Here is a 25,026-nt window from a genome sequence, read left to right as displayed (position 1 = left end):
ATGTCTGTGCTCCTCGGTGACCTTCCAATCTACAAGATGATAGTATGTGAAGATGGGAGTGGACTCTTCCAGAAAGAAAGGCAGGTTACCTGCTGCTGTACTTTTCTGCTTCTTTTTCTCATAAACTTCAAATACAAAGCCTAGAAAGAGCCTGCACTTAAGGAAGGTCCAGAATGGCTGGATTAAGCCCCTTTTACTGCCTCTCTAGATTGGCTCTAGTTTATGGAAGGTTCTTCCCATGTTCCAGCCTAGCTCAACCCAGAAAGCAATGTTGGGTTTTAAAGCCAGACACCAGATAATCAATAAAGTATTCCTTTGCCTCTGTACTTATATTTCATATGGTGATCCTTCTAGTATGTAGGGTTGTAGTATGAAAGATTTACTTTTCATTGTATATCCATCTTGTAATACAATTTGAAATTTTTATTACAAGTAAACAAGAATTTCTAAGAATAAATACTTATTAAACCTAATAATTATATGAACTTCTTAACATTTTCTGGGAAACGGGACACAATAACAAGTTCTACTTTTTAAAAGATTATTTATCTATGCACTTACATGTATTTTCTACCATTAACACATTGTTCCTCATCACTAACAAGAAGTCTACAAAATTTTAAAGTAACAATTATTTTTTGGATGTTTTGAGAGACTGACCCTATATTTTAGAGATTTAAAGTTACTTACAGATAACATGCTATGATATTTAGGATGCGCTTCACAATGATGCAAGGCACAGGTGTGGAGGGTTCTGTGTGAAACAAGGTGTTGATGACTGTCTGGACTGGGTAATGGGTACATGGTGGATGGCTCAACATATTAGTCTATTTTTTCTTATATTTGAAGTTTTTCATAATAAAAAATGAAAAAACCTACTGAAAATTTTTATAGATTTTTAAGAGGTAAAACACATTACCACAAAGATGACCTATTATAGCTGGCTGAGGAAAAGTGCACAAAGGCAACACATATCGGAGGGGTTATCTGATCACATTTAAAAAAAGGCTGGAAAATTTGTAAACAAGGATAAGTGAAAATGGAGTTAACACTCACCAAACGTTTTGAGTCTTCGTTCTGTTTGTAAAAAAACAGAAGCTGCCTCACCAAAAGGGTAAGGTTGGGACCGTTAGCAAGGGAAAAAGTGCCACCAGACTGTGACAAGTTAGCGCAGCGATCAAATGAACTTCTTTGGATGGAATACTGAAAGCAAACAAAACAATACACAAATATAGTACATAGGCACATAACTGTTATGGTCTAAATGTTTTAACACGACTGGTGGAAACAGACAAGGTGCCATCGCTGTAGAGTTATTGCTAAAATCTTATAAAAACCAGAAACCCTGGACTATAATGAAAGATCTTTAAATGTCCATTAAAAGAGTCTTCCACCACTTCCTTCCTTTTTGATCTTTAGCTGTGGTTTGGTCTATTTTGTATTTTATTATTTAGAAATCACCTAAAAACTCACCTATCTATATATCTTTATGTAAATACAAACTAATAAAATTAATTATTGGGGAAAATATTATATCAGCATTAACTTTCATTAAACAGGTGTACAAAAATACTCACAAAATGATTCTACTTCTAAGAATGCAAGGCTGTATTTAAAATAAGTTCTCACATGCTTTTCTAATTATTTCTCAGTTTAAAAACAAACTTACTTGCTGTCTTCTATCTCTATAGCCTCGAATAAACGACTGGATAATTATTGCATTTTTCAATCTTCGCCTTTCTTCCTGAATATTGGAGCGAGGATAAAACAATTGTTTACAATCAGTGAAAATGACATTCAGCTAGTAAGGACTTAAAAAAAAAAATAACAGTTATGTAATTCACATACCACAAAATTCACTCTTTTAAGTGTACCATTCACCAATTTTAAATATATTCAAAGTTGTACAACCATCACCACTATCTAATTTTAGAACACTTTCATCATTCACTTCCCAAAAAACCCCCCACACCCATTAGCAGTCATCCCTCATTCCCTGCCTTCCCTCCCCCGTTGCCCTCCCCCACCGGTGGCAACCAATAACCAGTTTTCTGTGTGGAATTGCCTGTTCTGGACATTTCATACAATGGAATCATATAATATGTGGGCTTTGTGTCTGGCTTTTTTTACTTGGCATGATGTTTTCAAGGTTCATCTATGTTGTAACATGTATCAGTATTTTACTCCTTTTTATGGCCAATTAAGATTCCCCTGTATGGATGTCTCACATTTTGTTTATCCATCTATTAGTCAAGGAACACTTGGGCTGTTTTCACTTTGGGCTATTATGAACACTGCTGCTGGGGACATTTGTGTAAAAGTTTTTGTGTGCACACAGGTTTTCATTTCTCTTGAGTGTATAACCTGTGAGTGGAATTAACATTTGAGGAACTGCCAGACTGTTTACCAAAATGGCTACACCATTTTACAATTCCACTAACAAAATAAGACTTTTTTTTTTTTAAGATTTTTCTCCCCAAAGCCCCCCAGTACATAGTTGCATATTCTTTGTTGTGGGTCCTTCTAGTTGTGGCATGTGGGATGCTGCCTCAGCGTGGTTTGATGAGCAGTGCCATGTCCGTGCCCAGGATTTGAACCAATGAAACACTGGGCCACCTGCAGTGGAGGGCTCGAACTTAACCACTCGGCCACGGGGGCCAGCCCCCAAAATAAGACTTTTTAAAAAAGTTTTAGTTTTAACTATAAAAACAATATAGACAAACATCTATCTTAAAGGTCAGCTTTGCGTTTCAAGAAAGAAGAGAGAAAACAACAATTAGAGAAAACTCTAATTTTTATTGACTTGAGACCACCTTTAAAATTTTCAGTGGCCTAGCAAAAACACATATTCTTCGTCATCATCATCATAACCATTGCAGCTACTATTGTTTGAGGGCCTACTATGTGCTAGCCCTAAGAGAGATACTTCACATGCATTCAAAGAATAATACTTACAAGTGAGTATTACTCCTATTTTAAAGATGGAGAAACTGAGATTTCCATAAAGATTAAGTGATGCCAAGAGACGTAAGAGAGTCAGAATTCACACTAAGGTGTGACACTAAAATCTGTACTCTTGTCTTACCACAGGACGTTGTTTCATCTCTTCTATGAATGCCACCTCCCAGACTTGAAACACACATACACACACTCAATCTTGGTATTGGAGAACACCACCAGGTCACACAAGTGTACTTTTTGAGCTTGAAACAGTTACAACATGGGAACCTTTGGGCTTAAGTCTAGTCTGGAAACCTACTCATTACTATGATGATTCTAAGAGCACTTAAAAACTCATATATCATCCAGGAGTTTTCAAAACATTTATTTTTATTCATTCAGTTGTTTACTGAGGAGGAAGTCTCAGAAACACTCCAGCCTTCTGGCTGGGACCTAAAGGCAACACGTTAGGTATACTGGAAATAGATTAAGCCTTACAAGGAGTGAAGGCCAGTTTCAAATCAGCTCAACTGTGTTATCAGTTAAAGGTGATTTGACCCACTCCCTGCTGCCCGCCAAAAGCAAAGGTAACGCTCTCCAGAAGAAGAGCTCACATTCCAGAGCCTGAAGATGTCTCTGAAGTGTGACATATACAATGTCAGTATTCAAGCAAAATAACCAGGCAAAAGACAAGCACTAAAAATCAAGAAGACAAACAACAGAAACAAACTCATAGGAGATCCAAATACTGGTGCTTAAGCATTATCTTTAAAAATCTACAATTATGTTCAAGAAATGCAAAGAAAAGAGAACTGGGAAATAAAAGAATCAAAGAAAATTCTAGTACTGCAATAAAAACTGAAATTAAGAACTCAATGGAGGTATTTAACAACTAGACATTGCCAGAGATCTTATGTAAATTAGAAGTTAGGTCACAAGAAAATATCCAAACCAAAGCACAGACATTCAAAAGGATAAATATACAGAAAAGAGCACAGGAGACAAATGGGGCACAATGCAAAGGCTGAATATATTTGTAACTGGAGTCCAAGAAGAGGAGGAAAGGGAGAATGGAGCAGAAACACTACCGAAAGAGATGACTGCTGAGAACTTTCCAGAAAAGATGAAAGACATCAACCAATAAATACTTTTCTTGTTTGAGCAGTGATTTTCAAGTGAGGGCAATTTTACCACCCAGAGAACATTTGGTAATTTCCGGAAACATTTCTGGTTGTCTCAACTGTAGGGGAGAGAATGTTGTGCTATCTACTGGGTAGAGGCCACGGATGCTGCTAAACATCCTCCAATGTACAGTCCCCCACAACAAAGAATTATCTGGTCCAAAACGTCAACAGTGCTGAGGTTGGGAATCCCTGCCAGAGAATCTGCATTTGCTGTTCCCTTAACCAAGAATGCTTTTCCTCCAGTATTTCACAAGACAGCTCCTTTTCATCCTTCAGGAATTAGCTCAACTCTAATCAACTCAAGAGGATCCTTCCCTAAAATCCAATCCAAATCAGACCGTCCAGTTACTACCACACTGCTCTGCTGCCTTCATAGCGCTCGCCACCATCTCAAGATCTTGGTTAATGGCTGTGTTCTATCACTGAGCAGGAACACTGTCTGTCTCACTCACTGTCTATATACCCAGCGAGCAGAAGAGTACCTGGAATATAACAAGCTCTCAATTAATAGCTGCTAAAGGATTGAATGGACTATTAAAAAATAAAGCAAAACAAAAAACTATTTAGAAAAGCAGGGCATAAGATACTACAATTGCTGATTAATCAACAAAGCAAAGCTATTTTAAGAAATTATCACCAGAAAGATGAAATGTAAAATAAAGAATAAAACCATGAATGTCACTGGCTCCTTTCATGTATTTACCTACTTCACAATAGTTAAGATATTTGCCTCAACAGTGAGTTTTCCTCCTTTTGCTTGGCAAAATGTGAAAATCATATACTAACATTTTCTAGGTTTTCCAGAAACCACATCATAAGCAATAAGTGAACTAAAAGCCCATTTCCCCTCTTTTCTACACTGGTTCCAGAATAAATGACCTACTGTAAAATCCAACAAATCCAGAAATGCTTCTAAAGTTTAATATACATAAAAATATATGTAGTATGTCATATAAACATACATACATCTATATGCATGTAACGGTAAAACCAAGACTTACTGAAAGGCTTTGGAAAAATGCTTGTCTATAGAAACTATTACAAAACTATTTTTACCTCTCTCTTTCTTCTTTCTTCCTGAGTACGATGTAAAAGAGAAGCCTTTTCTTCCTAAACACAAAAAAAGAGAAAAGATAAAGGTTATAATTTTAAATTCTAAAATACTCTCATACAAAAATTATAGAATGTTTTGACCCAAAAAGGATTCTAAAGATCATCCAATCAAACTACCTGACTGAGTGAGAAATCTGGTGCACAAGAGGTTAAACAGTTCTCCCCGAGGTCACAGAAACTCAAGTTAGCATTTCAGTAGTTCACTAAGAATAAACTCTGACTTCTTTATACGCACAAGCGAGCTCACGCACAAATGGGGAGATGTGAACAAGATCAGTGCACTGCATTAGTGTCAATACTCTGGTTGTGATATGTACTACAATTTTGCAAAATATAAGCCCCAGGGGAAATGAGGCAATGTGAACAAGAGACTTTTCCGAATTATTTCTAACAGCTGCACACGAGTCTACGATTATCTCAATAAAAATTTGATGAAAAAATCAATTTCTTTATTGTTACCAAATTTTTAAAAATATTTTTTTCATCATAAGTAAAATTAAATTTTGAACAAAACTAGTTGTTATGTAGAAGGAACTGAAATAATAAACGGGAAAGTTAAACATTTCAAATAAAATAAAAACACTTAAAGACAACCCTCCTTCTGCCCCCAGAACTGATCCAGTCTATAGTATACAGGCACTTTGTTCTTGTAAGTTTAATCCAAAATAAACTAAAGGTCTCAGACACTACATATGAATCATTAGAAAAATTAATAAACTTAAATTTCTTAACAACATACACCACATTAGAATAGTGTCAGAAAGCAAGTAATTAAGCCAATTTTAAATTACACATTGATATGTGAATGAACACACGTGTCGAATGAAAAGTTTCTCACTGACAAAATTTAAAGCCAAAGAAATAAATCTTCCAGATAGCTTCCATTACAGAAAATTTCATTTCTTGAATTTCAAATAAAAAGGCTTTATCCACCACATGTCCAAAGTCAGAAAAATATTTTGTTTTAAACATAATTAAAAGGAGGGGGGATGGAAAACCTAAAGTAAAAGTGCAAAGTTGAAGGTTCAGAACTGTGGAAATCTTCTAGATAAAAACACAAACATATTTCTAGTCATTATATTTATTAATGAATAGAATTGGTATGTTTACGTCTTTAATTTCTCTTCCTTCTATCTCCATTTGTCCAGATTTAGTATGTTCATTATTTGGTTATAGTTAAAGAACTAATATTTCTTTTCTTTTTTTTTTTTTTGAGGAAGATTAGCCCTGAGCTAATGTCTGCTGCCAATCCTCCTCTTTTTGCTGAGGAAGACTTCCCTGAGCTAACATCCATGTCTGTCTTCCTCCACTTTATATGTGGGACGCCTACCACAGCATGGCTTGCCAAGCAGTGCCATGTCCGCACTCGGGATCCGAACTAGCGAACCCCAAGCTGCCGAAGCAGTACGTGAGCACTTAACTGCTGCGCCCCCTGGCCGGCCCTAAGAGTTCTTAAAATGGCATACACTGTTACAACTAAAAAGAAAATGTCTAACGTCTGAAACTAAATAAACCAACATTTTAGTTAGAAAAATGATACATGTTGGCAAAAGAGTCACTAAATTTACTTCAACACACAGATAAGCTTAGTTGTCATGAATCTGAAAGTCCCACGGGTTTGAGGACCTCACCTGCTCCTTACCACCATGTCCTTATCATCTGCTTCAGTGTCTGGCCCATGTAGATATTCAATAAATATTTATAAAATGAATTAATGAACATTTCCTTTGAGTAAAACAAAATAGTCTAAGAGGAGGAGTAGCCATAATGGCTGAAAGGCACTGTTGGATACCCGCAACACAGTACCTAGGCTGCAGTATTTTAAAAATCAAAATTGGTACTAAGTACCAAAAAGCATAAGTGGATTCTAATTGCAGACCAGAACTTCTCAGAAACTGTCCTTTCAGTTGGATGCTTATGCTAAGGGAGGAGCCATGAGGGACAAGAGGCACCGCTGTCCATGCCGAGGACGGATAGTCCTCACCTTCGATCACCTGCAGACTAAAATCCCTGCACCTGGCCACCATAGAAATGTGCAGCTTACTTCTCTCACCCCTGTGCAAGGGCTACAAAGCTTCCCACTTAAAAGACAGCTCATTTCAAAAGTAATAAAATAGGGGCTGGCCCCGTGGCCGAGCGGTTAAGTTCGCGCGCTCCGCCGCAGGCGGCCCAGTGTTTCGTTGGTTCGAATCCTGGGCACGGACATGACACTGCTCGTCGAACCACGCTGAGGCAGCGTCCCACATGCCACAACTAGAAGAACCCACAACAAAGAATATACAACTATGTACCGGGGGGCTTTGGGGAGAAAAAGGAAAAAATAAATAAAAGTAATAAAATAAGCACAGCATGCAAATCCAAAGCACTGGACACACACAAAACTTGACATGCGATTTCAACAATGAAATTGTATTTTAAAGAATGTTAAGGCCTTTCTTTCAGAGTACTCCTGCTGCCTACATATTTACAGAGAAAAGAGAAAGGTCTACAGGGAGAGGTCAACTCATGCCACACATCAAGTCAGTCACACTGGAAAGCCGACTCTAGGAACAGTGCCAGCTGCTCCCAACACTGATTTGTCTAGACCTGTGCACTGTGCCCTACCACAGGAAGGACAGAGGGAGGAGAACACGTGTGCAACACAGAAACTCAGACTGAAGGCTCACCCTCCATATGCTAAGCAACCTTCTAAACGTGGGATTTGGCTAATTCATGTATTCCTCAGAATAACCTTCTGAGGTAAGTACTATTATTTTTCCTGTTTACAGATGAGAAAATTGACATTCAAAAGAGGTAGAGCCAAGATCTGAATTCAGACAGGTCCAGAGCCTAAGCCATTAAGTGGTGTGCTAATTACTTTGAAAAAGAACATTAAGTATGATATGATCATATTATTTTGGATTTTGAGAAATTTAAAAAATCTTTTGTCCTCGTAATACATAACCTGGAAGGTATAACAGAAAGGAGGCTAGTGGGGACGGAGAGGCCACAGAAAAAATTTTTTGATCACCAAAATTTGGCATGAGTTCAGAAAGCATGGGGAGCAGGGGGTATTGAAAAACAGAGGATACAGAATGTCCAGAAAAGGTGAACTAAGCAATCAAAAAGACCAAGGACACAAAGGTTGCCATAAAAATTCAATTCAGCACAGAAAGAAAAAATGGGATAGAGTACATAATCAATGACTAGAAATTATGTAAATTGTCAAAATGTAGCACCTGAACTTGTAACCAAATTCCAGACCAGAACCAGAGCCTCTTCCTATATTCCCCACCTCAGAGAATGTCTCCATTTGGGGGTGCATAGTTTCATGGGAGAAAAAGAAGCCTATTTCCTGACTACCTACTGTGGGCCAGACACAATTCTAGACACTAACAATAAAGCCTGAATAAAACAGACTCGGTCCTTGCCTTCATGAGTGCACATGTTAACAGAGGTATGCACAGAGTATAAGACAGCACAGAGAAAGAACAGGTACCACCTGCCCCAGTGACCCAGAGAACACTCAGAAGGAAAGGTGAATTCCAAAGAAATCTTTGTGTTCAGCAAGATGATGACAAGATGGGAAAACATCCCAGCAGAGGCAGAAAGCATGTGAAGCAGCAGAGGCATGAGAGCGTGCCTGCCGGGGAGGAAAGGGAAGGATGAAGGTTGCCGGGGAGGAAAGGGAAGGATGAAGGAGAGGGGGCTGAACTGGACTCCCAGCTCTGTGTAGGAGTCAGAGGTCGGAAATCGAGAATGAATCTGAGAACGCTTATCTCTGGCTACATGAACCTTAAATCAAGACAGTATGGGATGGAAGGGAGATGATGATAAATTTAAAATTCAATGATGCTGACATATCTATGGGACTGACAAGTCAATAGGTAATAAGACAACAGAAGAAGCCTGGACTGAAAATGTAGAGTTCAAATCACCCATCACTTCAGATTAAACTCCTTCCATGGCTTCCCATCCTCTATCTGCATCACCTCACACAGGGCTGACAACCGTTTAAAACAAACTCCAAACTGCAATCTGCTCTCAAAATCATTTCCTAACAGGGGCCAGTCCCATGGCCGAGTGGTTAAGTTTGCGTGCTCCACTTCGATGGCCCAGGGTTTCGCTGTTTCGGATCCTGGACATGGACATGGCACCGCTCATCAGGCCACGCTGAGGCGGCATCCCATATGCCACAACTACAAGGACCCACAACTAAATATACAACTAAAATATACAACTATGTACTGGGGGGGGGGATTTGGGGAGAAAAAGCAGGGGAAAAAAAAAAGATTGGCAACAGTTGTTAGCTCAGGTGGCCAACCTTTAAAAAAAATTCATTTCCTAACAAATCACTGAACACCATCTCTTCTCAACGTTCAATTATTTAAACTAACCAAATTTATGTACAACCTATTACATTGCCCTTATTCTTCTTTTTCATGATAGCCTATCTCAGCACCATCAATGTACTCTAAGGGATCAAGTACAAATACAGCCCTAGCATAGGAATCCTATGGTCAAAACATCGCCTTTTCCCCGACTAGCTCTCTTGCACCATCTCCTGACGCTGCTTCAAGCACATGTTGCTCTCCCCAAGTCTCAAACGCCCTGCTGCTTCTGCCCATTGTGGCCTTCCCTCTTGACACACCACCTAGCAAGCACTCACTCATCTTACGTGAGACTCAGCTTAAATAACATGTCTTCCATAAAGTTCTCCCTAAAAGACCACCACCACTGCCATTCCTCCACATGATGAAAAGGGTGAGTTCACTAATGTAAAGAGACTGCTTTGGCACACACGACATTCATCCAAGCATACCTAGCACGTAGGGGTTACTACTGAAGGAGCAGAAAATGATTGTGTCTGCACTAGCCAAAACCAGAGGCCAACCTGGGTATCATCTACACAGGCATGGCCACCAAAACTCTGCAGGAGATCACTCTTCAGCAAACGATGTCACAGCGCTACTGCAGACATGATTATTTTGGAGAAGGGTGCATTTTTAGCCCTCAAAGCAGAAAATAAGACAATAAAACTTGAATTCCATCAGTTAAAACAGCAAGTACTGAATGATCAAAGTACTAGTGGATGCCAAGTTAGACCTCCACCTAGAAAACAGTGGGGTAGGACTGCACGCACCCAAGGAGAGGAAGCTGCCTGCAATGAGCACAGCTGAGTGGCACTTCAGGGCCCACGCTCAGACAGACAGGAAGAGACACCAAGGCTGCTGGCCTGCAAACCAAATTTGAACCTCACAAGCTGAATAATATTAAATATTTAGCGGGGTCTGTATTTATATGCCTAACAGAGGCTCTAGGATTTTATCACCTATAGATATAACACAGCGTCTATTTAAGGAGAAAAATATTTTTTATGTTAGTGCACCCAAAGAGAGAAGAGAGTAAAGGTAAGTTAATTGTATTTGTTTGCTTCTCCCTCAATAAATTATGAGTTCCTTAAGAATAAGTCTCTGTCTTATTCCTCTTTGTAACCCTGATATTTAGCATTGCACCCAACTTAATGATTGAAGGATTAAATTTAGAAAGAATAAAGGTATAATTGGGAAGTTTGAAGCTTCAAAGAAGATTTTAAAGCTGAGAAAAAATTCATGATAAATAAGTGGCAAAACCACTTATCGACTGAGGCTGATATTTGAAAGACCCAAGTCTTCCAACATTTAGTGCCACCAAAATCAGAATACTGACCAGGCAAATCCAAAAGACAACTCCAATGTTCCAAATTTCCTCAGGAAGTCAACAAATAATTTCAACAGTGTTTTAAGTAATATTATAAATGTCATTGGTACTTCTTACCTAATCAGTCACTCATAAATGTTGGTGAGCCCAATTCCTTCTGGGAAGAATGATACGTAGGTGGACAGGCTAGTTCCTTCAACATCTAAGCTGCCCCTGCTTGACATGCTAAGCCCCTAGAGAGGTCTTTAAACAGATCACCCATAGCAAATTCTTGACTAAGCAAGCAGAGTAATCTGTAACATAAGCCTACAGTTAGTTATAGCAGAAACCAGTGGGACCGTGACCACAAAGGTAGGGAAAAGCAACCACATGTTCTATATATTATGCAGTAACGAACGCACAGAAGGATGGAAGGCTGAGCAGGGGCCAAGTGAGGACCACTTATCTTAATGCACCTCAAGAGAGGGAGCAGCAATGAAGGTGACTCACTGGCACGAGCCATGCCTCCTTCCCCAGCCAGACTACAGCCTCCACCAGTCTCGAGACATTTCTTTGCCACCTTCACCAAGTTGACCATACCTATACCATCTGTACTGTTATTTACTTAATATTTACTCTTTAAACTCACTTTTAAAACTTATTTTGAACTCATCTTAGACAAAGTTGCAAAAACAACACAGTGAGTTCCCTTATCCCTTCTGTCACTTACCCATTCTCTGTGCATAATCAGAGTACAGGTAGCAAGAACAGGAAATTAACATTGGTACAATATTACTAACTAAACTACAGACTGTACTGAAAATTCACCAATTTTTCTATGGTCTTTACCTGTTCTAGGATCCCAATAGCATCACACCTTGCATTTAATAACTATTTCTTCTTAATCCTCACCAATCTATAATAGTTCCTCCATCTTTGTCTTTCATATCCTGGACTGTGCCCCTCGATTTGGGTTTTTCCGAAATTCTTTCATGATTAGAGTGAGGTTATACAATAACGATAGCATTGGATTTTAATGTATAGGATACAATATATATCCATGTCTTCATACTTATATAAATAACCAAATAAATAGAGAAGAAAAAATCTCTTCCTTACAGAATTCAGTTAATAAATGTAGATGAGGAAAACCATCACCAAACACCACAATGATAAATGTCACAGACAAGACGTACTGATGCATGCTAAAATTAGTGGGAAAAGTTTGAAGAAAATCAGGATTTGCCTAATCTTGAAGTATCTTTCAAGATATTTATCAACCTCCAACGGAAACAGTAAATACACAGCAGAGAACACTGCAGACACCAAGTGACCAGGCAAACCTCACCAATGGTAAGGCACAAGGACATCATGCACCATATTGACACAATGCAAAGGATACAACATAACTTTTGTGTTAAGTCTTGACCAGAAGACTTTTTTTTTTTTAAAGAAGACTCTTTTTAACTTAAATGTATTCATTTCCAGCAGAAACCTTACATTGATCACTAAAGGAAAAGACCGTATCAATGTCACAAATAGAAGGTACTCATGAAAATAAATACAATGAAAACAAAACTATACTGTTACATTTTAAATGAACTAAATTAAAAAATAAACACTGGATTACAATAAAAACCTAACAAATTTACTTATGAAAAGCCTCATCTGAAATTAAGTTCCTCAAAGCAAAGTAACTCTTTATAATCACAAGAAAGCAATATGAGCTGCTATGTAAAGTTTAAGAGGAAGCTAAGACTCTATAATTTTATTTTTAATTTTAATACTAAACAACACAGAGAACACTAACATGTTTATCATTAGATCAGGCAAATGGTATTTAACCACCTTCTCTGATAGAATTAGATTCTGAAAATGAATTCCTAACCAAAACACCGAGTGTGATTTTGGTTCAATAAGCCTTTGTTTCAAAAGAGCATCCAGGGTCTAATCTTCTGAACGTGGCCTTTTATTTTAGTAATATTCTCAATGATTTTGAAAGGGGAGGTGGGGCTCATCTCTATTCATTCACCATACTCACAGAGACCTTTACTCTTAACTTTGTAAATGTGGTATTCAAAATACTTTTTTCAGTTTTTCATAATTCTTTCCCCTACAATCAGGGTGTGTATCCCATGGCTTCAGGTGGAAGGCTTACTCCACAAAGATTTGCCGTTCCTCTTGCAGTAACAGTCAAAGGGAGTCCTTTGTGCTTTCAGTATAAGAGGAAGTGGGTGCTTGTAGTTATTGTTCATATCTTCACAAAGCTAGAGAACTAAGTCACCTGCCTTTAACAGGAGGGCTGAATTGACACCCCATTAGGTACTAATCAAACATTCTTGCATACATGAGATTAGCAGGACTCCTTTTAGATATGAACGGGTCAAGTTTTTGGTGCTGGTACACACTGGATCAAACCCCCTACTGAACCACCACGGCTTCTCGTACCACCTCTGCTCTTCCCATGACATCACACGTTAAGTCTGTGTTACTGTTTGTCACAAAGTCATAAACAAACAGCAAAGGATTAGCTATCAGCGGGCTCCTTCCTCAGTCTGTAGCGAGCAGCACCACCTCTGCCTGCCCTGGGAGATTCCCAGCGGCTCCACACGCAGGGCCCTCTGGAAGTGGATGATGAACTAAACCACTGACACTGAACGAAGGAAGCTCAGCAATTGCTATTTGCTTTGTTGCCCGTCGTCACTTTCAATCATAACTTTTCATGGTTTGGCCAATCAGCTCGAGCCTTTGCGGTAAATACCAGAGAGGGAGGGTCGTCCTTTTGCATTTTAATTCCCATCACCCTGTGCACTTGCTTTCAGGCTGTTTACAAGTCTTTCCTGTTTGTTTCCAAAAGTCTGACAGGTTTTGCGTAGTATGCCTCATGGTTTCAAAACAAACTTTGAGAACGATGGTTTCACACCATCATTCATAACAGGGTAGGTTCACTCTCCCAGCCAGTGCATGAAAAACCAAATTCCAAAAATCTTCATCATACTTTTTTGTGTTTTCTATGTAGCCAGTAAGTTTACAAGACTAAAAGCTGGTTCTAGTGGGTCACTAATGTGATCCTTAAGCATGCAAGAATCATAATTACCATTAGTGCCTTTGTTTATAAGACGATCTTCACCCTTAGGCTTTAAAAATGACACTGTTTTTCCTTTAACCCCCAACCTATGTCAGGCCCAGCCGTCAGGTGGAAAAAATAAAGGCACAGGCATGATCTTAATTCGCAGTTAGGAATACCTATATGTGGCTCACGCTAGTAAATAATTGTCAACTTCTGAAAGTGAAATTTCATTATGCCGCTAAAAAAATAAACAAACCTACCACAATGCATAAGGAGATTCAGCATACAGAAACCCACACTAGCGATAAGGACTAGGACCACATATATATAGTCCATGCTATGCATATATTCCCAAATTCCAACTACTCAAAGTTGACACCCTCAATGGCATGCTTGGATTATCCACAAAGCTCCCTATTCTAGCCTCGTCATGAGTGAGCATTTCAGGGCAGTCATAGATTTTATATCCTAGTTATAGTTTTCTACTGGACATTGAAATAAATACTACTGAATTTTGAGAATGTTCCTTCAAAAACCACCTAAATTATCACACGCCATACTTTGGGACAAACACTGACCTATACTAAAGAGGTTAAAGCATGAACAGACAGGTCAATGTCAGAAGGTCTCCAGGGACGCTCAAATAGAAACAGAAACTCAGCAAGTGATAAAGGTGGCATTTCAAATCTACAGAGACAAGTGTATATTTCAATAAATAGTGTTGAGACAACTGAGTGGTCTAAATAAATGACATTGTAGCCTTGGTCTTCACATCAAAACAGACTCCTGAGCGACTTAAGACTTATACACATACACAGCTCTATAAAAGTACGTGGATGTGAGAATTAAAGAGAAAACCCTCACTGCGCAGGAAGACCTTCTCTAAGAAAGGTCTGTTCACCACACACTCAGTCTGTCACTGTCTGTCACTGTTATTTAAGTCCTCAAGCTAAGAACGATAAATTTGACTACACAAAAATCAAAACCTTCTACACAGAAAAATATCATAACCAAGGTTAAAAAAAGTGACGAAGTGGGGATAAATATTTGTAACACTGTGAAACCAATTATTTGTAAAATCTCTCAACAATTTTTTTAAAAATCAACCACCGAACAAAAATTAGCAAAAGCTATAAACAGTGCATAGGGAATAGAATATCTTTTAAACATAAGAACTTTACCTTTACTCATTTTAGGAAAAAACGCAATAAAAACAATGAAATAGGCTTTTTAACCTATCTAACCTCAGATAGGCTGTGAGATGAAGACGGCGGAGAGCAGCTACTTCATACCTGACGTAGCCTCCTTAGAGTGCAGTTTGGAAATACCTATTAAAATTCAAAATGCACATAGCCTTTGACCTAGCACTTCTAGAAATTTAACCTACACATATTATAGGCATATATGCAAGGATATGCACTGCAAAGTTGTTTAAATTAGCAAAAAACTGAAAACAACCTAAATGGCCATTAAAATACATGACAGCTAAACAAGCCATGGAACATTCATTACATGGAGTGCCATATAGCTTTTTAAAAGAACGAGGAGATCTATTTGCACGCGTCTAGAACTATCTCCAAGATGTACTACTAGGGAGGAGAAGTACAGCAGTCTGTTTCCTGTGCTCTAACGTTGTCTAAACGAGAGAAGAGTGAGCACACCTCAGTGAGTCCCTACGCACAAACAGCTCTGAGAAGAGAGGCCTCACTGTAAGGATCAGGGATTGGGGCTGGGGGGTGGGGGGAAAAGATAGGAAGACATTGTTTTATTTGAACGGTTATTTTCTACTGCCTGAATTATTAGCCATGTACATGTAATACTTTCTCACTTTTTTACAATAAAAAACAAATGAAGTAACATGAGAACATCCATTTTTTACAACAGCACAACATAACCAAGAATAACTTCATAATTAAGTGGCTGGGAGGAAAAGAATAATCAGGTACCAGCAACAAGCATATTTAGATTTTGATTCTTAACAAGTTCTTGTCTTTAATTTATAATACTTATACTTGAAAACATCTTTTACGTTTTAAATTCTACAGGCCTAGAAAAGTTAGGGATTCCTGGTAGCAGTAACATAACAGTTTCATAAAACACATTAATCAAGCGTTTTGGGAATGACTAAGCCTATTGTTCTTACAGCAGACGTGTTACTTTCAATGCTAATCTCTCACCTCCACAGCTGGGACACTAAACCTATTCGTCAATATGTAAACAATAGTAAATGACAGCAAACTTCTCTATTTGATCGTTGAGCTTTAGGCACATTATCTTATCTCCTCTGAAAATTAAATACAGCCAAACTTCACAAATACCATTAAGAAAGATGTTTTTAAATGGGAAAAAATGTGTCTTCATGCAAATAAATTTGGTGGTAACAAAACAAAGTTTTTAAAAAAGTCATAAATAGCTTAAATTAGATTTCATTAACCATCAGAATTAAAGAATTTTATGGTCAAAAATTTGTGTCTATGTCAAAGTAAATTTATATAACCTGACAATTTCCATAAAGCCAAATGCTCCAATTGATTGCTAACCATTTATAAAAAGAACGTTAGCACATTTTTTTACTATCTTGATTTTTAAAAAACAACTCTGAGGTTTCCTTTGTTTCACCTATTTGGGTTGTTTTCTATTAGCAATTTGCTCCATTTACCAAGGTAAACAGAAGAGTCAGTCTCACATCTGTTTCAAGTTAGTATTTTCCCCACTCTCTGCACTGACACAATACTAATATATTTACACAATTCAAAGAATATGCAAGTAAAACACTTCCGTTTGAGTTAATTAAAATGTTAAAAGTTAGCAAAAGTATTATTTGTGAATAATGCACAACCCATGATTTGTGTGTTTTCCCTTTGCTGGTAGGCCTATAAGAAAAAAGAACCTCTATGAAAATATAAGAGCAATCAACTTCACATATGTGCAAAAAATATTTCAAGGGACATCAGAATACCGTAATCTTACTAAAAATCATATTTATAAACAGAACGTGCAATACATTTCCCAATCCAAAAATACATAGAAAAAAGACTAGAAAAATATTTACCCACATATTAAGAGTGTTTTATTTCTAAGTGGTAAATGGGGTTCCAAATAGGCAATTTTTCTTTATATATTTCAATATATTTTAAATTTTCTATAATAAACATTACTTTAAAATCAGAAAAGAGCTCATTTTAAAACAAAGTCTCCAAAGCAAAACGTAATAGCTTCTACTTCATTATTAAATTCTAAAAGACTTTCATTTCTTACACCAGAATTGTGTGGTAAATATGGCACTATTTTAATAGCAAAACTCTGAAAACAACCTATATATATCCATCCATAAAAAGTGGATATATGATATAAACCATGCAGTGGAATATTATGCATCCATGAAAATAATTACAAAGATCAAAGGTGTTGGTATGAAATCACCACTAAGATAGAATGCTTAGAAAAACAGTATGTTCTCTCATTTTTATTTTAAAAATTAGGGGGACGATGTTTATTTACAGAGGAAGACTTCATTATATGCCCTTTAGAAGGATCTCACTTTTTATAATTTTTTTCAATTAAAAAAAAAGTTACCTTTTTTTTAAAGGCCACTAACTGGAGATTGAAAATGAAAACATTATTAGAGCAAGGAAGATTAGTATCTAGTCTGACTTTCTCATTATCAAAAACTGTGACTTTCACATTATAAGATGTGGAAAAGAGAAGCCCAGAAAATATGAACAACTAAGTCGAAGACAAGCTGGTTATGGAGAGAAACATTTTTTCAAGTTCCCTATATTATACTTTTTACAATTTCATGTTCTGCAGTAAAGATGTGATATGAACTGTGCTACGTGTCAACACACTAGAGTTTACCAATGTTCCTTAAAAACATTAAAGAGAGCACTAAAGCTGCATCATAAGGAAAATTAATCCAAAAAGACATAGGACTATTAGAGCCACCTTCTCAGCGCCTGCAGGAAATAGGCCTCCACTTCCCAAACTGTTAAAGGAAAGCTTAAGTAAAGCAGGAGACAGACACAAGATGTGCAGGCTACACGACATCCAGTACAACGGTGAACAGATCAGGGTTCAGATACTTGAGCTTTGTGGTTTTCACTAAATTATTTGGACTCTCTGAGCCCTGACTTCTTCCTCCATGGGACACAAACACCTTCACCTCAAAGAACAGGAGTCAAGATGAAATTAGAGGAATGCAATCAGCAAAGCACGCTGCAGGACAAACGCTGACTAGAGCAGTGTATCTACTTGTAACAGGGAGGAGAGAAAACGCCCTGGAGGCTCACTGTGCAGAACTCTGCAAGAACACAAGCATGCAAAGGAAGCACTTAACTGCTTAGACCAGGGAACAGAAACAGGACATGACTTTTCCTTGAGAACAAAGTGTATCAAAACCCTCTGCAATGCGCATACTTTGACCAAGCAACTTAACTTCCTTCTGCAACCTATCCTTAAAAATAATTATAAATTGTTGGCTATAGAGATGTTGTTCACGATAAAATGGAAAGAACCTAAATGTCCAAAAATAAAGGATGAACATGTATACTTTATACAAAGTTCATACAATAAATATGCATGCTAATTTTAAAAAATAAAAATAAATTTTACTTTTAGAAAATAAATGGAACAATTTGACCCTCAGCTTATGGTCAACGCACAGGATAGAGTTACAGCTACAGCAAACAAAGCTTCAAAATCGGTAGAGAAGGTAGGAGGTCCTCCAACAAGACCTGCTTTTTCTCTGTGCAGCTGCTTATTCCCTCTCAGTAAAAACCATCATCTGATGACGAGTGTCCACCCACACATGGACAGACACGCTGGTTTCTACCCACCAGTTCCTGGCTACACAATCTCCTCTGCATGCCCCCCTTTCTCTACTTTTTCTGTAACGTTGGTGTCCCCGAAGCGTTATCTTGCACTCACATGTCTTCTCAGCAGAATACTTTCCCATGAAGATTCCAGCACATCTCGCAATTTCAGCTACCGCATGCTAATAGACCGAGGGACTCCCAGTCTCTACCCGAAGCTCCAGACCAGCACTCCGCCTGCCCACTGAACATCCCCAAGCATCTCAAATTGAACAAGTCCCCAGGAATTTAACATCGTCTTGGTTTACGGAGTCACTCTCGACTCCAGACATCCCAGACACCTGAAGTGACCCTCTCATTGCAGATCTCATCAATTCCACCTCCTCAACAGCTCTTAACTCCCCCTCCACTCAGGCTCCTGTCCCCTTGCTTTAGGCCCTCACTGAACAATCTGTAGGTGATCACCACTTCTCCATGGTTGGACACCTCTGCCCATGCTGTTGCTTCTAACTTAGTGGCAACAATGTTCATACGTAAATAGTAGTAAGAACCCCAGTCCAGCACACAGAAGCCTAGGGCACTAACACTATACCACTGCCTGGGGCTCTGCGAACAGGATACACGTGATATTAGAAGAGAAGTAAAACAAACCACCTCCCTCCATTCTGGTACAAGACTGTCCAAAAAAGTTCTCAAATGGTCAAAAATTTACTTGGATACTCTCCCACTTCACTCACCTCTCTTCCACATCCTGATGCATCTACCTCCTACCCTATGAAGGAAAGAAACTTGTAAACTAGTTTCACTTTTCCTTGTAAACTTTTCCCTGTAAAATTATCTTCTTCCTTATGCTGCTTGAAAACTTTCACTTCCCTGCATTATCTTACTTGCAATGTCATCTAACAGGCAATTTATTTGAGCTAAGCATCTTCCTCAAAAAAGCCTCAGAAGCATAAGGAGCTGTCAGTTATTTGCAACAATGTGAATTCCCTTAGTTAGATCATTTTCCTGTTTAATCCAACCCCCCTTGGAGAAAAAGAGGGATATACAGTTGGGCCAAGTGGAGTAAAGTAGTTTGGAATGAGAGTCTTTGGGTTGTCACCATTGACAACCATAGAGTAGGAAGCAGACGCATCAGGACACGGAAGAGAGGTGAGTGAAGTGGGAGAGTGTCCAAGGAAAGTCAGCATCCAGTCAGGAAGCCTTGTCTGGAAGGGCATTTTAAGTCAGTTCTCTATTTTGCCAGTTTTCTATCCTGTTGCTAGTTTACAAGTTTCTTTCCTTGTTACATTTCCAAACAAGGTGTAGAGCTACAAAATTTTCTGGGTGAACTAAGTTTCACCAAAATGTCTGGTGAAAAACTATTTAGTTGACAACATTTGCTTTTTAACTACTTTGTTATTTACATAATAGGTAAGTAGCCAATATCTACTGATTCGATATAGTAGGAGAAAAGAAAAGCCATAATATTTAAGTCTTAGGTTAAGACAGAAAAATAGCATATATAAAAGTCTTGCAGTACTATCATTTACAACTTAGCCAAAATCAGTATCTCCTTCTGTGGTGGTTTTAGAATATTTCCACAAACTCTTTGATACGACTTCCCTTTAAAAGGTGGAGGTTGATTGCCTTCACCCTGAGTGTGGACTGGATGGACAAATATGATGAAGTGACAGCGTGTGACTTTCAGGACTACCTCGTAACGGGTACTGCCGTCAAACGCTGGCCCTGGGAGAAGCCAGCTGCCATGCCGTGAAGATACTCAAGCAGCCACAGGGAGATGTCCAAGTGGCAGAGAGTGGACATCTCCTTCCAAGACCCAGCACTAACTTCCAGGCACATGGATAAGCCAGCCCAGAAGAGGATCCCTCAGCCCCAGGCAAGGCTTCAGATGCCTGAGCCTCCTAGAGACCCTGAGCTAGAACCACCCCACAGCCTCTCTCAGACATCTGCCCCACAGAACTGAGTGAGAGAAGGAAAATGTACTGCCTTCGGCCACTGTTATGCAGGAATAGAGAACTACTACATGTACTTTATTCAGTGGAAACTAAGAAACTGGGAAAGTAGACATTGTGACTGTTCAAATTAATATAATTTAAACGCAGACTGCAGCACTGTTCTATATTCTACTTATTTCCACTAACAATGAATCATTTTAATAAATATAATTAACAATGTTATAAATATTAATAAATATAGATCATGACCACCTTAAATGGTTGTATAGTATTCCACTGCATTGTTATATTACCATTTGTTTAGCAAATTTTCTATTGTTGGACATTTAGGTTGTTCCAAATTTTTCAATATTCTAATTCCACAATCATCATCTTTTCCCATGCATCTTTCCCATGCACCTGTCAAATTGGTTCCTTAGAATAAATTTCTAAAGGGAGAATTACTAGATTAGAAGGGATGTACCTTGTTAAGACTCTTGATACTAATTGTTAAACTGTACCCCAGGTAGGTTGTGCCAATTTAACACTGCCACCCACGCCACCAGCAGGTATTTCCATCTTTAACTTGATCACCACCGAAGGTGAGGGACTATGGAGACACAGCACCAGAAGACAGTTCCTGCTCCCGCATGCATGCTGATAAACGGGTAAGTAAAGAAAGGCACGAAGAGGCCACGGCGGGAGAACAAGGACATGTAGAAAGCAGCTACTGCTACGGTGGAATAAAATAAGGGTCATAGCCAAAGAGTAAGATGCCTAACTTTCAAACTCCTAAAAGTTATAAGAATAAAGGGAAAGTCACAGAGGAAGGCTCCTCACTGCTTTTGCAAGAACCTCTTTTTGAGGCTCTTCTACAGTCCTATGGGATGATCTATTTATTATCTTAGTTAAGAGACCTGCTTGGCAATTAACTCTGTAACCCAAGAAAATCAGCACATACTGGAGTGTGCAAAGCCAGGCAGGGACTAGGGTGAGGCAAGCTAGGTGCCTGGGGCACAAAATTTAAAGAGGTGCTCACTCTCAGGGCCGTGCCAGTGCAGGGTCAGCTGCAGCATGAACCTGAGCTACGTGCCACCTTAAACCTGTCCTTGTGCAACTCGACTGAGTGAGTGCCTCCTCCAATCGTGTAGCCCAGGTGCCCTATAAAAGTACAAAAGTACAAAGAGAATTAGACAAGCAGTCTCAGCCTTTCCGTTCCGCTGGGTTTTCCTAAGAACCAGATCAAGAACTCCGGACCTTATCTGCCACAGGGAACTACAGTTTTTTGGTCTCATATGTGAAGGCTAAAGACAATCATATTCAAGAGAACAGACATGGTGCTGCTAGACAAAACCGTAAGGGTAATAATGCCAGTCCTGACAGTAAATGAACATTTTAAAATCTGATCTCAGAAAACATCCCTACTTTACTTGATACCAGATCTCTAAGAAATAGTTTTATGTTCCACTGCAACGTACACAGAGTAGTACAATACATACATACATCAAGTGCCTGTTCTTCAAACAAAATAGCATGGATTTTTTTTTAAGTTAAAATATCTTAAGTAAGACCTTCAATTACACAATAAATGGCAGTTTTATAAAGCCAGTCAATCAGAGTTCTTACAATCTTAAAAGCAGTCTAGACTTCTCAGAGGGGGAAATTAAAATGGCAGTAGCTGGTTTTGGTTGGCCCTAAAGCATAACTTATTCCACGACACCAGCGTTACCCTAATACCAAAACCAGACAAAGACACCACAAGAAATAAAACTACAGACTGATATCTCTCATTAATGTAGATGCAAAAATACCCAACAAAAATATTAGCAAATTGAATCCAACAGTGTACAAAAAGAATTACACATCACAACTAAGTGGCAGCTATCTCAGGTATGCAAGGCTGGTGCAGCATTCAAAAATCACTCAGTGTAATCCACCACATCAACAGACTAAAGAAGAATCATATGAACATAGCAGATGCAGAAAAAGCATCTGACAAAATCCAACACCCATTCACAATAAAAATTCTCAGTGAACTAGAAACAGAGAATTTCCTCAACTTGATAAGGAACCACCACAAAATACCTACAGCTAACATAATACTTAATGCTGAGAAACTAGAAGCAATTGGTAAATACAAACGACAAAACAAAAGTCAACTGCTTTCTCGTACAGTCATGCATCGCTTAACGACAGAGATACGTTCTGAGAAATGTGTTGTTAGGCGACCTCGTGGTTCTGCAAGCATCATGGAGTGTACTCACACAAACCTAGATGGTATAGCCTACTACAAACGTAGGCTATATGGTACTATTCTTATGGAACCACCATCCTACCTGTAATCTGTCGTTGATCAAAACATTGTTACGTGGTGCATAACTGTACCAGCAACAAACAACTGGAATTTGAAATTAAAACACAGTATCATTGATATTAGTACACAAAAAAATGAAATACTTAAGTCTAAATCTAACAAAATATATATATAAGGTCTATATAAAGAAAACTACAAAACTTGGATGAACAAAATCAAAGAAATAAACAAACGGACAGATAATCCATGTTAGACAGAAGACTCAACATTGTCAAGATCAGTTCTTCCTGACTTGATCTACAGATTCAACACAATTCCAATGAAAATCCCAATAAGTTATTTTGTGGATATCAACAAACTGACTCTAAGATTATATGGAAAGGGAAAATACCCCCAATTGCCAACATAATGCTGAAGAAAAAGAACAAAGTTGGAGGACTGACACTATCTGACTTCATACTTATTATAAATCTACAGAAATCAAGACAGTGTGGTACTGGTAAAAACAAAACAACAAACAGATCAATGGAACAGAGTAGAAAGCCCAGAAATCGATCCAGAACTGATCTCTGACAAAGGAGCAAAGGCAATTCAATGAAGAAAGGATAGCTTTTCAACAAAACATACTGGAACAACTAGACACCACATGCAAACAAACAAAAATGCAAAAAACCTAGACATGCACCTTATACCTTTCACAAAAATAAACCCCAAATGGATCCTAGACCTAAATGTAAAATACAAAACTATAAACCTACTAGAAGACAAACAGAGGAGAAAAGCTAGATGACCTTGGGTTTGGCAACGACTTTTTAGACACAGCATCAGAAGCATAACCCATGAAAGAAAAAATTGATAAGACTGGACTTCATTAGAATTAAAAACTTGTGTTCTGCAAGAGACACTGTTAAGAGAAGGAAAAGACAAGCTAGAAACTGGAAGAAAATATTTGCAAAAGACATATCTGACAAAAGACCTGTATACATACAAATTACATAAAATTATATAAAAAAACGTATACAAAGAACTCTTAAAACTCAACAATAAGAAAACAAACAACTCAGTTAAAAAACAGGCAAAAGACATGAACAGACACCTCACCAAATAAGACAGACAGGTGGCAAATAAGCATATGAAAAGATGCTCCACATCATGTGTCATCAGAGAAACGCAAATAAAAGCAATGAGATACCACTACACACCTATTAGGACTGCCAAAATCCAAACACTGACACCACCAAATGCTGACAAGGATGTGGAACAACAGAACTCTCATTCATTGCTGGTGGGAACGCAAAATGGTGCCGCCACTTTGAAAGACAGTTTGGCAGTTTCTTACAAAACTAAAAACATTCTTATCATATGATCCAGGAATCACACTTCTTGGTATTTATTTACCCAAAGGAGTTGAAAATTATGTCCACACAAGACCTACACATGGATGTTTATAGCAGCTTTATTCCTAATTGCCAAGACTTGGAAGTGACCCCGATGTCCTTCAATAAGTGAATGGATAAACAAACTGTGGTACGTCCAGAGAGTGGAATACTGATTGGGGCCAGCCCAGTGGCACAGGAGTTAAGTTCGCACGGTCTGCTTCGGCGGCCTGGGGTTCACCGGTTCGGATCCCGGGTGCAGACATGGCACCGCTTGGCAAGCCATGCTGTGGTGGGCATCCCACATATAAAGTAGAGAAAGATAGGCATGGATGTTAGCTCAGGGCCAGTCTTCCTCAGCAAAAAGAGGAGGATTGGTGGCAGATGTTAGCTCAGGGCTAATCTTCCTCAAAAAACTAAACATAACAAAACAAAGAGTGGCATATTATTCAATGACTGGGGGGGTGGGGGAGCTATCAAGCCACAAAAGACATGAGCAACCTTAAAAGCATATTCCTAAGTGAAAGAAGCCAATCTGAAAAGGTCAAAACCCACAGAATGTACACCACCAAGAGTGAACCTTAACATAAACTAAGGATTTAGTTAATACCTATGTATCAATA

The 25,026-nt window shown here is 38.4% G+C and overlaps 1 protein-coding gene across 1 annotated transcript in view; it reads right to left on the bottom strand.

Moving 5' to 3' along the window:
• UBE3C (ubiquitin protein ligase E3C) overlaps positions 1–25,026 on the bottom strand; it is a 123,711-nt gene that overhangs the window by 92,115 nt on the left and 6,570 nt on the right. Inside the window, exons 2-4 of the mRNA XM_044765653.2 lie at positions 5,181–5,234; positions 1,670–1,744; positions 1,057–1,203 (exon numbers count right to left, since the gene is read on the bottom strand). Of these exons, the coding sequence (XP_044621588.1) occupies positions 1,057–1,203; positions 1,670–1,744; positions 5,181–5,234 (276 nt within the window). The remainder of the gene's footprint in view (positions 1–1,056; positions 1,204–1,669; positions 1,745–5,180; positions 5,235–25,026) is intronic.

The sequence above is a fragment of the Equus asinus genome, chromosome 1, assembly GCF_041296235.1.
Source record: "Equus asinus isolate D_3611 breed Donkey chromosome 1, EquAss-T2T_v2, whole genome shotgun sequence".
Taxonomy (NCBI): Eukaryota; Metazoa; Chordata; class Mammalia; order Perissodactyla; family Equidae; genus Equus; species Equus asinus.
This window is presented reverse-complemented; position numbering and strand designations above follow the sequence as displayed.